The sequence below is a fragment of the Echinops telfairi genome, unplaced genomic scaffold (genome assembly GCF_000313985.2).
Source record: "Echinops telfairi isolate 266 unplaced genomic scaffold, ASM31398v2 ScPeMD7_2010;HRSCAF=2546, whole genome shotgun sequence".
Taxonomy (NCBI): domain Eukaryota; kingdom Metazoa; phylum Chordata; class Mammalia; order Afrosoricida; family Tenrecidae; genus Echinops; species Echinops telfairi.
The window spans coordinates 6,187,734-6,200,934 of NW_022105908.1; the positions used below are offsets into that span (position 1 = coordinate 6,187,734).

Genomic DNA, 13,201 nt, shown 5'->3' on the forward strand with positions numbered 1-13,201 from the left:
TGTGTGTGTGTGTGTGTGTGTGTGTGTGTGTCAGGGGCATCAGGAAGTGGGGGAGCCTTCAAGGTGTGTGGGCCAGGCTCAGACTTTCCTAGGCCTTTCTTGCGAAGAGTGAGCATCTCCTTCTGGTGGCCTCGTTGGTGAGACAGGAACTGTGGTGAGTGTGAGGGCCGTCGGACCACTGAGGAAAAGAGACCTCATGCTTGGCGCTTAACTCACTATCCACTGCACGCCCCCACCCACCCCAAGCCACCCCGCCCCATCAGTAACGAACCTGCTTGTTTGTGCCAGGTGTTGGCCCCCCGAGTAGATTACAGGGACAGTGACCTAGTTTTCCTCTTGGTTAATCTCCTAATTAAGCCCCCTGCTTTACCTTCCTCCCCAATTAATCACCTGGGCGGTGACCTACTTGTGTGCAGACCAGCCTGACCCCCTGAATTCCAAAGTCTTTCCACTCTTGCGTTTGTCACTGAGCACGGCACTCCCTGCCCTCTCGTCTCCCCCATGTGCCCGGGGAGCCCTGGTGTGGAGGCAGTCAGAGGAGGCTGCTCAGCAGAGGCCCAAGGCCAACACCCCAGATTTGGAGGCATGCAAGCGCCTATGTCAGGGCCCTAGGGTGGGTCTGCCCCAGGACAATATCCTGGCCAAGATCAGGCTGTACCCAGGCTCACAGCTCACATCCTCCGCTCGTTCCAGGGTGCTTAGGACACGGGGTGCTTCCAGATGAAGGGCTAGTCCCTTTGCTTGGGAAATAAGACTGCCATGCGGTACTTAGCTCACAAAATGATTCTGCGAACAATTGAGCCATGTACAGGAAGCTCTTGCTTTTAGAAGGCTCAGTTTCCAGGACATCGAAGCTGCTGCCACCATCACCATCATCATCACCTTCAGCCCTCGCTACTGAGCAAGCCCCTCTCATGCTTCTAGATCAGCGGTTCTCAACCTGGGGGTCGCAGCCCCTTTGGGAGTCAAATGACCCTTTCACAGGGGTCACCTAAGACCATCGGAAAATATGTGTAATACATACATATTACATGTAATGACATATTGTTTTGTGACTAATCACTATGCTTTAATTTTGTTCAATATGTCACAATGGAAATCCGTTCTGCATATCAGATATTTACATTACGATTCATAACTAACAAAATTACATTTATGAATAGCAACGAAGACAATTTTATTGTTAGGGGGGGGTCACCACAACATGAGGAACTGTATTAAAGGGTCAAGGCATTAGGAAGGTTCAGAACCAATGATCTAGATTATTCACCTGACCCGGTGAAGTGGCACCGGGCATGTCAGACATTGGCACAGCCTGGCAGGATGTAGGCAACCAGTATCGTGGGGAGAGGGAGCAGAAAGGGTTGGGGCCTGCTGGCTGGGAGGGGTCTCCAGGTGGAGGGGATGTGCTCAGAGGTCTCTGGGCTTCTCGGCAGGAGCTGGAGCGGCTGGAGGTGGAGAGGGTCGAGATGATTCGGCAACACCTGTGTCAGTACACTCAGCTGCGTCACGAGACGGACATGTTCAACCAAAGTGTGAGTTCCTGCCCACGGGCTGAGGCCAGTAGGGCCTTGGGGAGAGCCACTGCTGCCACACCATGGCCATTTCAGTGACCGGTCACCAGGGGACCTGCCCTGAAGGAGGGCCGTGAGCAGGGAGCTGGCACCCGCTGACTAGATTTCCCTGGGAGTTCACGCGTGGGGGGTCAGTACGCAGAGATGCTGCCACGCGGAGGAAAGAGAGTGGTGTTGATCAGCTGATCTCCACATCAGCAGGAGAAAGATGAGGGCTTCTACTCCCACAATTCGCCTCAGTGAACCTACAAGGGGCAGTCCCACTCTGTCCTGTATAGGGTTGCTATGGGTCAGAGGCTCCTCAATGGCAGTGAGTCTTTGAGGGTTTTGTTTTGGGGGGGGGGGCGTTTAAAAACATGCTATTTGGGGCTCATACAACTCTTAGCACAATCCATCCAGGCATCCGTTGTGTCAAGCACATGTGCACATTTGTTGACATCATCATTCTCAAAACATTGCTTTCTACTTGAGCCCTTGGTATCAGCTCCTCATTCCCCCACCCACCCACCCACCGCCCGAAAACTGAATTCTGTCTGTACTCTTCTCTGGTGACAAGCGGGCGAGGTCATGCCATGGATGAGGGTGGGCGTTGTCAGGACCCTGTCTCAGATGGTGCACAGCGGAGAGAGGCAGAGTCTGAATGGGCAATCCTTCCATCTCTTCTCTCTCTCTCTCTCTGTCTCTCTCTCTCTCCTTCCCTCCCTCCCTCCCTCCCTCCCTCTTTGTGTCCCTCAGCCCAGAGCCTTCTAGAGGGGCTCCTCTGATGAGCACAAAGGCCCAGGGCAGCTGGCTCAGAGAAGACGTCTGTCTGACAGTGCCCTCCCCCACTTCTGTGTCTCTTGCAGACAGTCGAGCCTGTGGACCAACTGCTTCGCAAAGTGGACCCAGCCAAAGACAGGGAGCTGTGGGTCAGAGAGAACAAGACCGGCAACATCCGCCCCGTGGACATGGAGATCTAGGGGGCGGGGGTCCCACGGGGCCTGCTGCTGACGGGGCTGCCAGCCCCCTCCCCCTTGTCCAGGTCCCTGCTGAGGAGGGGAGCGTGTGTACTGCAGACGGTTATTGCAGAGGGGTAACCACCTGGACTTGGACTTCCAGCTCCCCAGGAGTCCCAGGCCCACAGCCCAGCCCTTGTCTGCAAGGCTGAAGCCCACCCCTGCTCGCCACCTCCTGTGTGTTTGCTGCTCTGAGAACGTCGTGGTCCCTGCTGAGCTCAGTGGGATGGCCGCCTGTCTCCCAGGCTTGCGCCCCTGGACGCCTACGACCGATCATCCCATGCGCTTCGCAGCACCAGGGATGGAGGTTTCGATCTCCAAGCCAGTCATCGGGGTCGAATTGTGGGTCCAAAGCACCGCCCACCAGCCCACTCCAGAATCCTTTGCAGTGCCCCACCCCCTGGCATCGTAGTGCTTTCCCATCTGAGACCAACCCGCATCCTAGCTTTCCTCTGCTGCCACCAGGAATCTTGGGGAGAAGGTTTGGGCTCCTGTCCTGATGGGTGAGCCCTGGAGCATTCAAGATGGACCTACCTCATCCTGCAAATCAGCCCACCTCTCCATTTTCCACTCGCTCAGACGTTCCTGGTGACAACGACTCCCGAAACCCCACCCCACCCCTCTCTGTTGGCTGCTGCCTTCCCCACCCCTGTCCAGTGTCTGCAGAGGAAGCTCTGGGTAGATGGCGAACTGGTCTGGCTGAGGAGGGTCCAAAGGAGGAGCGAGTGGAGTCTCGGCGGCCAGTACTGCAGCAGGACCGCTGGAGCCTGCGTGGCAACCAGGGTGCTTGGCTATGGCCATCCCAGCTCCTGCCCCGCACCGGGCTCATCATGGGACAAGGCCCTATTTTGAGGGAGTTGAGCCAAGAGGAGCCTTCAGCAGCTTCTAGATGGCTTGCACTGCTTGGGCATGGCTGGGCTAGGTAACACTGTTTCCCATGAGGAGGTGGGGGGGTTAGATGGTGGGCACCATACGACATTGCCAATTCTCTGTGGGCTGCGTTCGTGAGGCTGTAACCTGCCTGACAGTGGATGCCATCCTGCCCTCTGGTTTCCTTCTGCACCTCCCAGGTTCTCACACCTGTTGCTGACCCCCGTCCCCCACCCCCCTGCCATCTTCCAGCTTCTAGAAAAGCCTGTGGCATCGGAAGCGGTCAGTGCTGCCCTCAGACTGTTGCTCACCATTCTTTCCCTGTCACAATCCTGGCAGACACGTCTGCACCCTATTAATCCAGAGAAGTGAAGCCACCTGATGAGGTCACATAATGGGTGTTCAGACCCAAAGTCCTGAAAAGTCACTTCATCCAAACATTCCCATCTTCTCCATTAAAGAGACGGCAGCCAGCCATCTAACCCTCTGGGCAGATGCCCAAGGGCCCAAATCAGTGGCATTGCTCTCAGTCCATATGAGTTTCCTTGATGATCTATATCAAGTCTTTCATTCATTGAGAACAGAGCTGCCCTCCCGTCATTTCTATTGGAGAAGGGTCTAGCACACTCAAGTTAACCCCAAGCTCTGCTCTTCCCTTAGTAAAGCATCCCCGCCTTTGGGAAGGCGTTGGTCAACACGGAGGTCACCCGAGGGAGCGGTCCACAGGATGGAGGCCATAGCTAGGTTTGGGCCTTGTCACCAGCTGTCACTTTGGGCAAAAGTCTCTCTTACTTCCCACCTCCAAAGTGGGTACTAGTCCTGAACGACTTTGTGGATGGTCCCGCACCACCCAAAGCCAGCGGCTCTGGGAGTGATCCAGATAGTCTAACCTTGGCTTCTCGCCCCCCTCTGAGGCTTCTGCTCCCCAATGTGTCAAGAGGAGGAATGGGGAGCACTCACGCTTCTCTCTCCAGTCTCTTCCCCAGGGATGTCTCCCCCGCCCTTTCCCTCTGGCACCTGTAGCCTCTTCTTGGACCCCTTTTGCAGGGTGCTGAGGTCTGGGCACAGAGTCAGCCCTGTCTTCAGGGAAGCTTGCGTTCTCTTGCTTTGTGTAGCTGCCTCTCCAGGGATCGGGTGGCTCCAGGGATTCAGGTTCTCTCTGCAGAATCCAGGGTCTCAGAGACCCCCTCCATCATGCTAATGCGCCTGTACATCCAGTCCCTCACTTGCTTATTCAGCAGATACTTGGGGCAGCGCGGAGTACTGAGAATATAATTGCGTGCATGTCAGACCAGCTGCCCTGCCTCTCTCTTCTCCGGGGCACAAGGGGACTGCCTGCTTAGATCTTTATGTAAAAGAACAACCCTGCACCCAATGTACCTGTCACCCCACTAGGCTCCCTCACTATGAAAGAAGCCAGGGCTGCTGAAACTGTTTCTACTCACAAGATGGGCATGCGATGCCAGAAACACCTCAGGTTCGTGATGCAGGTGACCTGAATTCATTTCTGGTGGTTGCCTGTTCCAAAACCTTTATTGTCACCAATTTTTTCACACACGCACACACACCCATTCAGTGACACAGCTCCATGGGGGGGTCATGACCCACAGTTTTAGGAAGCTAAGATATAACCCACTGCCGTGAGGCCTGTACCCCTGTGGCTGAAGGGGTGCTTGCTCTCATCTTACCCCCATAGCCCTCCCCATCGGCACCAGAGCCCCCCACCCCCTGCAGCTCAATTGCAAAATTCCATTTAAAAAATTTTTCTTACACTCCCCACTTGCAAAGAAGAGTAGTGAAATGCAAGTAGGTGAGATGGCAGTGAATTCATAACTCTGGCCAAGCCCACCGTTCTCCTGGAGGGAAACCCAACGTGGCATGAAGTCTAGAAGCTCTGAGCACACATGGGGGGGAAGTACACACAATAGCTTAGTGGGGGTGGTTCCTGTGCTTCCGTGGATTCTTCAGGGAGGGGTGGTTTGCTGGGTTTGTTCAAAAGTAGGTGAGTCAGGGTTCTTCCTGGGAACGGGCCAGCTGCTGCCGCCTGCTCCTTCCTACCTGGGAGACATGGTTGTCTTTAGTTTTGTGAGACCCTACCTTCAAGGGGAGGAGGGTGGGGGTCTCCACAGCTAATGCTGGCCCAGGTGAGTTTCCACAACAACCTGCCGGAGAAGCCACCTGCTGCCCTCCGATGTTTCAAGGGCGCGCGGCGGTCAGTATTGGAACTTGCCAGTACGGTGACCCACCGCTGGAAGGACTCAGGCATGCCCTGAGGGCCTGTAAAATGGCATTGCCTGGGGACCAACCTCCCTCCTGCCGCCATGGATGGCTTTCTGCAGTGGGAAGCAAGGTCAAATTCACGGGGACTGGTTCTTAGCTGAACCAAGAAGAAACGATGTGCATTTCACCAACTAGCCAGTTCACTTTTATTCCCAGTGTGCAGAATACTCAATGGCCTGGTGCATACAAGTGCTGGGCTGGGTCAGAGGCCCTTCTGGTAAAGCTCAGAGGCGGCCACAGACGGGGCTCATTTGGGTGGGCTCACTTCCAGCGGTGTTTGCCCTTGATCCACAGCACCATCAAGTCGATGCTGACTCACAGTGAACATATAGGACAGGTGAGAGTTGCCCCTGTGGGTTTCTGTGAGAGTAGAAAGCCGCCTCATTCTCCTGCAGAGCAGCTGGGGGTTTCAAACCGCTGGCCTTTTGCCTCGCAGCCGAATGGGATTCTCAAGGCCTATTCCCTGTGTGGGGCAAGAAAGCCCTTCAGTGTTACACCAGCAGCTGCAGCGTCCTTCCCTCATCCCAGCCCCATAGGCCTCCCTGTCTGCACAAGGCCCACTGACCTCCCGCCCCAGGTATGCTGAGGTCACCCGTCCATTAAAACCCACCTGCAGCATATTCAAGCCAAATCCCATTACCGCCGAGTGCATTCTAACTCCTGCCACCTGGTAGGTGGCAGCATAACTTCTCCATGGGGTCTTGGCCGTAACTACAGAAGCAAATTGGCCAGGCCCCTTTTCTGCGCACTGGGTGAGTTCCAACAACCACTTTGAGCTAAGTCATTGGTGCCGCCCAGGCAGATGCTTGTGAACGTTGACAGTCTTGAGACCCCTCTGGTCCCTCCAAACCATGTCGGGGTGTCCATTTGTGGCCAGACTCCTCCCAGCCCGGGCCCCTGGCAAGCAGTCATGAAATGGTTTTCTGACCTCCTCTCCCCGTAGAGGTTGGTTGGTTTGAGGATGTCAGCGCCACGGCATCACACTGATGAAGGCGCGCTGTTTTCACGCGGCTCACGGCTCTTGAGTCTCCCCTGTGCACACCTCGCTTCAATTGTCATAAAACATTGGCATTGAGGCAACTGCCACCTGTGTGACACCGGGTATCCAACTCAAACTGTGCTCCTTTTGAGTTTTCAGTAACTGGGGAAGCAGATAGACAGGCCTTCTCTTCTGCAGCGCCTCTGGGTAGACTCAGTCCAACAACCCTCCACTTGGCAGGAGAATGCGGCCGTCATCTACACCACCCGGACGATTCTTCCTTTACGTTGGTGAGCAGCAGTCCGTTGCGTGGTAGGCCACACTGCTTCCATGTGTTTGGAAGGAATGCTGTGGACGGTTCTGGCCCAGAGTCTTCGGCTTGTTTGCACCACCCCCTGCCACCTGCTACCCCCTGATTGCCTCCAGGAATCCCGCTCCAATGCCAGCTATGCCCACCCACCACTCTTGGGCTCAGATTGCTCTTCGGTCCATTTTAGGTTCTTGACAGTGCAGGGTGCTGACAGGCCGTGGAAATGGGTCTGGGAACTCGGTCCTCTCCCACCTCTTGCAGCAACCTGAAATGTGCATCTTAGCAAGCAAACCCCTTACCTTCCTGTGGGGCTCACTCCAACCAGCACCAGCCTTGACCTTGTATCTGGGTCTGTGAGGCAGGTGGCAGTTGCCTGGCCTCTGTACTGCTTGTGACTTTTTTCGGATTGCTGTTACTTCACCCCACAAAAGCATGGGTTCTAAAGGGCTTGTCAGGCTGCCTCCAGCTACCTGCTCTGCCTTGTCCCCTTCAGTGATGCAGCCTATATATGCGACACCAAATCTAGGTCCCGTCTGCTCCTCTCTCTACCTTGCACAGTGTGCGTACCCCAAACCCACTGTCAATCTGTTCGATTCCAACTCAAAGTCTGTATGGGATTTCTGGGGCTGTTAGTGTTTCCAGGGATCGATTGCCTCATCTTGTGTCTGCAGAGCAGCCGGTGGTGGGTTTGAACCACTGCCCTGGTGGGTGAGCAGCTCAGTGTTTCTCCTGCAGTGACACCAGGGCTGTTCACCATGTGCCCAGAGCGCCATAAAATCCATCCCTGGGGTAGGGGTGCCCAGATGGAGGGAGGGAATCCCAGATGCTGTTCTGAGTTAGTTCCTTCTTGGAACCCCAGATTGAAAGTCGTGGTCTCCCAAGCCCAAGGATCTCAGACACGCACCCCTCAGGCTTGAAGATCGCACTTCTTGTCACTGCTAGACTAATGCCCTCGCCTGCTCCGGGCCACCGTGGTTGGTGGCAGAGATACAACCAGGCTCTGATAAAGCCAGATGATGCTGGGCTAGGGGCTTATTCCTCACCTGACCACACCCCAAGCCATGTCTTCATGGTGAGCTGCCTAGAGGAAAGTGAGCCCGGGAAGTCAACCAAGGCCCTCGCCACATGAGCTCAAGACACTCTTGAACCCAGGCCTGGTAGAGATCATGGCCAGGAGATCAGAGTCCACAGGGTCTCAAGGTGGGACACGAAGCCTCGATGCGGTAGGGCCCCTCCTGGTTGGAGACTGGCCAGGCAGAGCCCTCTGCATTCAAAAGAGTCTTGTTGCTGTCGGATTCCTGAAGGGGATGGGCCCAGCCCTTTGTTGCAGCGTATTTGGGGGAGGTGGGGGGAGCAAATAGGGAAGACAGGTCCATGCTGTGTCCTCCTGTCCCTCTAGAAGCTGGGGGAACCGCTTCATCAAGTGGGTTTGGGCTAAGGGTGTGATTGTCCCTGGACTCCTCATCTTTGTGTGTCGGGGATCAAGGCCATCAACATTTTGTATCAAGGTCGAGACAGAGGTGTCCGAGGTCCTGGTCCATGGGTGGGACATGGACAGAGAAGAAAAGCACACAGCCCCATAGGAAGTGCCCTGGCCTGGAAGTGTGAAGGCCACCTCCTGGCCCTGCTCAGCTGCCTCATTTGAAACACGCACCTGAAGTTAAGTCCTGTCCTTCCCTGGATCTCTGTGGCTGCCTCAATCACAGGTCAACCCTCCCCTGCAGGTTCTGCTGACAGCGGCAGGGCCTTGGAGACAGGCCTCCCCATAGCTGTACAAATCAAAGGACACACAGGAGGAACAGCAACCATTCTTGGGGACAAAGGGGCTCCCGTCTGCATCTCTTCCCTCCCGAAGGAGATGGTGGTCACAAGACCAAACACAAACACAAGCACATCAGCAAACTCTATTAAAGTGGAATTTTCTAACAAAGTAAACTTTGCTTGTTTGGTCTGTTTTCCATAACTTTTGCTAAATACTTTATACATTTTTAATGGTTAAATAGCCATGTCTCCTTGCCAGCATTCCTTCTCCCTGTACAAATGTGTTTACTCCACATGGTGGACCCTTCCATCCTCTGGCTGCCTCGGTCAGTAAGTATCAGTAAATAAGAAATGGATGTGACATAATTTATAAATTACACTGTTAAAACTTGGATCCCTATGGAGGCTGTAACCCATCCCTCCCCCCTTCCCCTCCTAACAGCATTTGTGTGTATTGATGCTAAAGAATGAAGTGTGTAAAGGGTTTCCATTTGGAAGGCGTTGGCTCTGTATGATTGTTCTGCGTTCTTATAAAGCGTTATCAGGAAGTGCACCGCTATGGCATTTGTTTCTTTGGCTTGATGTGTACACTTGAGATGCTCCGACTCATCCCATGTAAAATAAACCATCCAGAGACACAGGGCCCAGCTAGTCGGTCCTTCCTGGAGGGATGCCACCCTCACCACCACAAACACATGCTTCCCAGTCTCTCAGGAGCAATGGCTAGTTCACCCTGGGCACCATCACCCCGTTGGATACTAAGATGCTGGAATCACACTTCTAGCCCAGCCCCTTTGCCCAGGTGACTTCCTGCCAGCCCTGTGTCCTTGACCCCTCGCTCAGCCCTTTGGGAGCCCTGGCTAGGGTGCCTTTTCACAGTCATTCATTCAATGGTTACTGAGCCTCTACTGTAAGGGGGCTTCAAAAAGTTGGTGGAAAAAAATGGAATTAAAAGAACATGGAAATTTTTTTAACCCCCTCATATAGTCCAGACTCTCTTCTAGGTGCTGGAACCCAGGAGATCTCGTGCTGTAGTGGGTCTGTGCTGGGCTGCTGAAACGCCCGGCCACCTGAGAAAGACGAGGCTTGGTACTCTGATGACAAGTACAGTCTGGGACACTCACCAGGGCCGCTCTCCTGTGTCCTGTAGGGCCCAGATGAATTGGAGTTGGCTCAGCCGCAGTGAGTTTGGTGGTGTTTTGGGGGGAACATAGCAGTGCATTGGACTACTGAAGAGCCTGGCCCTCGTGGAGCTTGCATTCTAAAGGGGAGCGACACAGAAGAAAAAACAACCAACGGCCCAGGATCTGAATTATGCGCTGTGGGTGGAGGAGGCGTTAAGAATTCCCCGGGTGGTGCTACCGGAGGGAAAGTGAGGCCGGTCCGTTCTAACCACCCACAGCACCTTGAAGGAACGCCTGGGAAGAAACGCTTTGGGAAGGTGACAGCCATGACTGCCCGTGGCGCAGGTCCACTTTGCACACGCGACACGGCCACGAACCGGAATCGAATTAAGGGGAGCTGTTACCGAAAGAACACTTGGGGGCAGGATGAAGGGGCTTGCGTGGCCCAGGGATGGCGGGAATCTCTTGCAGTAGGATTAAGTGGTTATGAAAATGGCTTTTCAGCACAAAAAGTCAGTGAGCCCAGCAGGTAGGGAAGAGCTTCCAGGCAGAGGGACGACAAGGGTAGAATTCCTAAGGCCGTGCTCTGCCTACCTGTTCAGGACCTGCAGGGTGGCCAGAGGAACAGAGGGAAAACAGCGGAGACGGGAACCTTCTGGAAGAGCAGCCTTTGAAGGACTGCCGTTTCGCTGGTGAGAAGGAAGGCTCTTCCAGGGGAAGAGCCCATGATCTGGCGTGTTTGCAGGGGGCCCGCTGTGACGGTGGTCTAGACGCACGGAGCTGCTGACCACTACATCCTTATTTCACGCCCACAGTCGCACGGCAGGAGAAAGACGAGGCTCCGCTGCTGCCACAGAGACTTCCAGTCCCGGAAACCCAGAGGGGCGACTCTTTTCTGTCCCTCGGCGCCACTGGGGGTTGGAGGATGACTGTTGGGCAGTGACAGGAGGTCCGGGGGGGGGTGGAGGGGTGGCCAGACTCTGGAGACGGACAAGTGCCGGAGAGATGGGGCCGGGATGTGTGGCAGAGTCGCTAGAAGGTGGCTTAGAGGAGGCCTTCTGAGCGACTGAGTACCAGGGTCTTGTGCCCCAGCAGGGCAGACCCCTTTTTCAGCCCGCTGCCTCCCACCCACCCGCACCCCCTTTTGCCCGTGCGCAGGGCGCACTAGGAGCACAGCGTTTATCCTTCCGCCCCCAGCAGGGAAAGGGAGGGGAATGGGGGGTGGGGGTGGGGGGTGTCTTTGGGCGGGGTATGTTTTTCCTTCATGGAAAGACGTAGAGGGGGAGACACGCCGAGATTCCCTGAGGCCTCCCTTCAAACCCATCCCAGCTCGTTGCGGGTTGTTGCTTGGCGCCAACTTCACAAATCCCAGGAGACCGCATTTCATCTCCAACAACGTGTTTGCTTCGGGAGCATAAACTCTGGCCCGGATAGAAGATGTTTATGCAGGTTTGCAAACAAACCTCTGGTCGTGACCCTTCACTTGCAGCAGCAGCGTCAACACAGCTGCTGCAGGGCCCCCGTCCTAGGTGGGCCTTTCAGGGCACGGCGACCCCAGGAATGTGGATTGTACCAGGCTGCTTCTGACCCGCTTCCTCCCTTTCCCTTAGGAGAGGGCAGAAACGTCCCGGGCCTCTGACTGTCTTTGCCTGAACCCAGGGCAAACTTTCCTTGCTCCTAAGCTTTTTCTACGACCATAGCAACCCCAGCTCCTCCCTGACGGTAGTAGGGATCCTTGCCCAGGAGACCAGACCTCCTGGAGAAAGAAGGAAGCTGTAAATGGTGCCAACAACCCTCAACGCACTCGGATGCTGACCAGAAGTTCAAGTATACCCATGGGTGCCTCGGAAGAAAGGCCTGGTGATCTACTTCCCCTTCTCTGGATCAGCGTGCTACTCTGACCCATAGGGGTCGCCATGAGCAGGAGTGGACTCAGTGGAAACCCACTGGGAGTGGAGGCAAAAAGGGGGCATTGGCTGTGGCTGCACTTTTCTCCCACCCCCCAGGGATGCATCCTCCTGCAAGGAAGCACCTGAGCCAGTGGAATTCCAACATACAGCCTGGGATTGATGGCTGCTTGTTTCCAGGTGTGGCAACTGCCCAATCACTAACCATTCTTAAGAGCACCTGCTACAGGATGGCAAAGGTCTAGAAGAGAGAGGGCCCCTATGAAGAAGTCATATTCGCTCACAGGAATGCTCCCCAGGGAGCATTAATAAGTATACACACATCCGAACATGGAAGTCTCTTGAGATTGACCGTTATGAGCCCCTGGGAACAACGGTGGAAGTCGGGTGGTCGGGGGAGTGCATGAGCACCTCCAGCCTCTCAGTCCTAGAGAGCGAGGTCAAGGTGGGCCCAGCAAGTGGCTTTTCCTCAGCAGTTGTTTGCTGTTACAAAATCAACCCAGACTCAGGTAACCTCATGACGTCATCCTCCAGTGACTGATCTCTCCTCCTTGCTTAAAATAAGGGAGTCGGACAATATTCCTTTGCCATCCACAGGGTTTTCAATAGCAAATTCTCAGAAGCAGATCACCTGGCCTTTCTCCCTAGTCAGTCTTAGTCTGGAAAACCAAAAATCCAAAACCATTGAGTCGATGCCAACTCATAGCACCCCTGTTGCACTAGGCAGAACTGCCCCCTCAGAGTTTCCAAAACTGTATCTCTTTGTAGGAGTAGAAAGCACCATCTTTCTCCCATAGAACAGCTGGTGGTTTTGAACTGCTGATCTTTTGGATCACAGCCCAACGCATAACCACTGCACCACTAGGGCTGCTTCAAACTAACTGGTACTTGACATACAAACGGCATAGCTTTTCTGAACCACAGCAAAATGCAGGCCGCCACCACAGTACATTCCACTGGTAAATGGGTAGGGGTCCCAGCCATACGGACCTGATTTTCACAGCCACCAGCTTGTTTTAAGAGAAGCCCTACATTCCATGATGCTCACCTTCCTGACACGATCCCTGAAAACAAAGTGGGTGCATAAGCAAATGTGGTGAAGAAAGCTGATGGTGTTCGACTATCAAAAGATATAGCATCTGGAAGGGGAAAAAAAGATATAGCATCTGGAGTCTTAAAGGGTTGAAGGTAAACAAGCAGCCATCTAGCTGAGAAGCAACAAACCCCACATGAAAGAAGCACACCAGCCTGTGTGATCACGAGGTGTTGATGGGATCAGGTATCAGGCATCAAAGAACGAAAAATCATATCATTGTGAATGAGGGAGAGTACCGAGTGGGGACCCAAAGCCCATCTGTAGGTAACTGGACATCCCCTTACAGAAGGGTCATGGGGAGGAGA

At 54.5% G+C, this 13,201-nt stretch overlaps 1 protein-coding gene across 1 annotated transcript in view; it reads left to right on the forward strand.

Annotated features, from left to right (window-relative positions):
- Positions 1 to 9,317, forward strand: part of GAS7 (growth arrest specific 7) — a 298,944-nt gene extending 289,627 nt beyond the window's left edge. The window contains exons 14-15 of the mRNA XM_004709184.4: positions 1,437 to 1,535; positions 2,420 to 9,317. Of these exons, the coding sequence (XP_004709241.2) occupies positions 1,437 to 1,535; positions 2,420 to 2,533 (213 nt within the window). The 3' untranslated portion in view covers positions 2,534 to 9,317. The remainder of the gene's footprint in view (positions 1 to 1,436; positions 1,536 to 2,419) is intronic.
- The last annotated feature ends 3,884 nt before the right edge of the window (positions 9,318 to 13,201 follow it).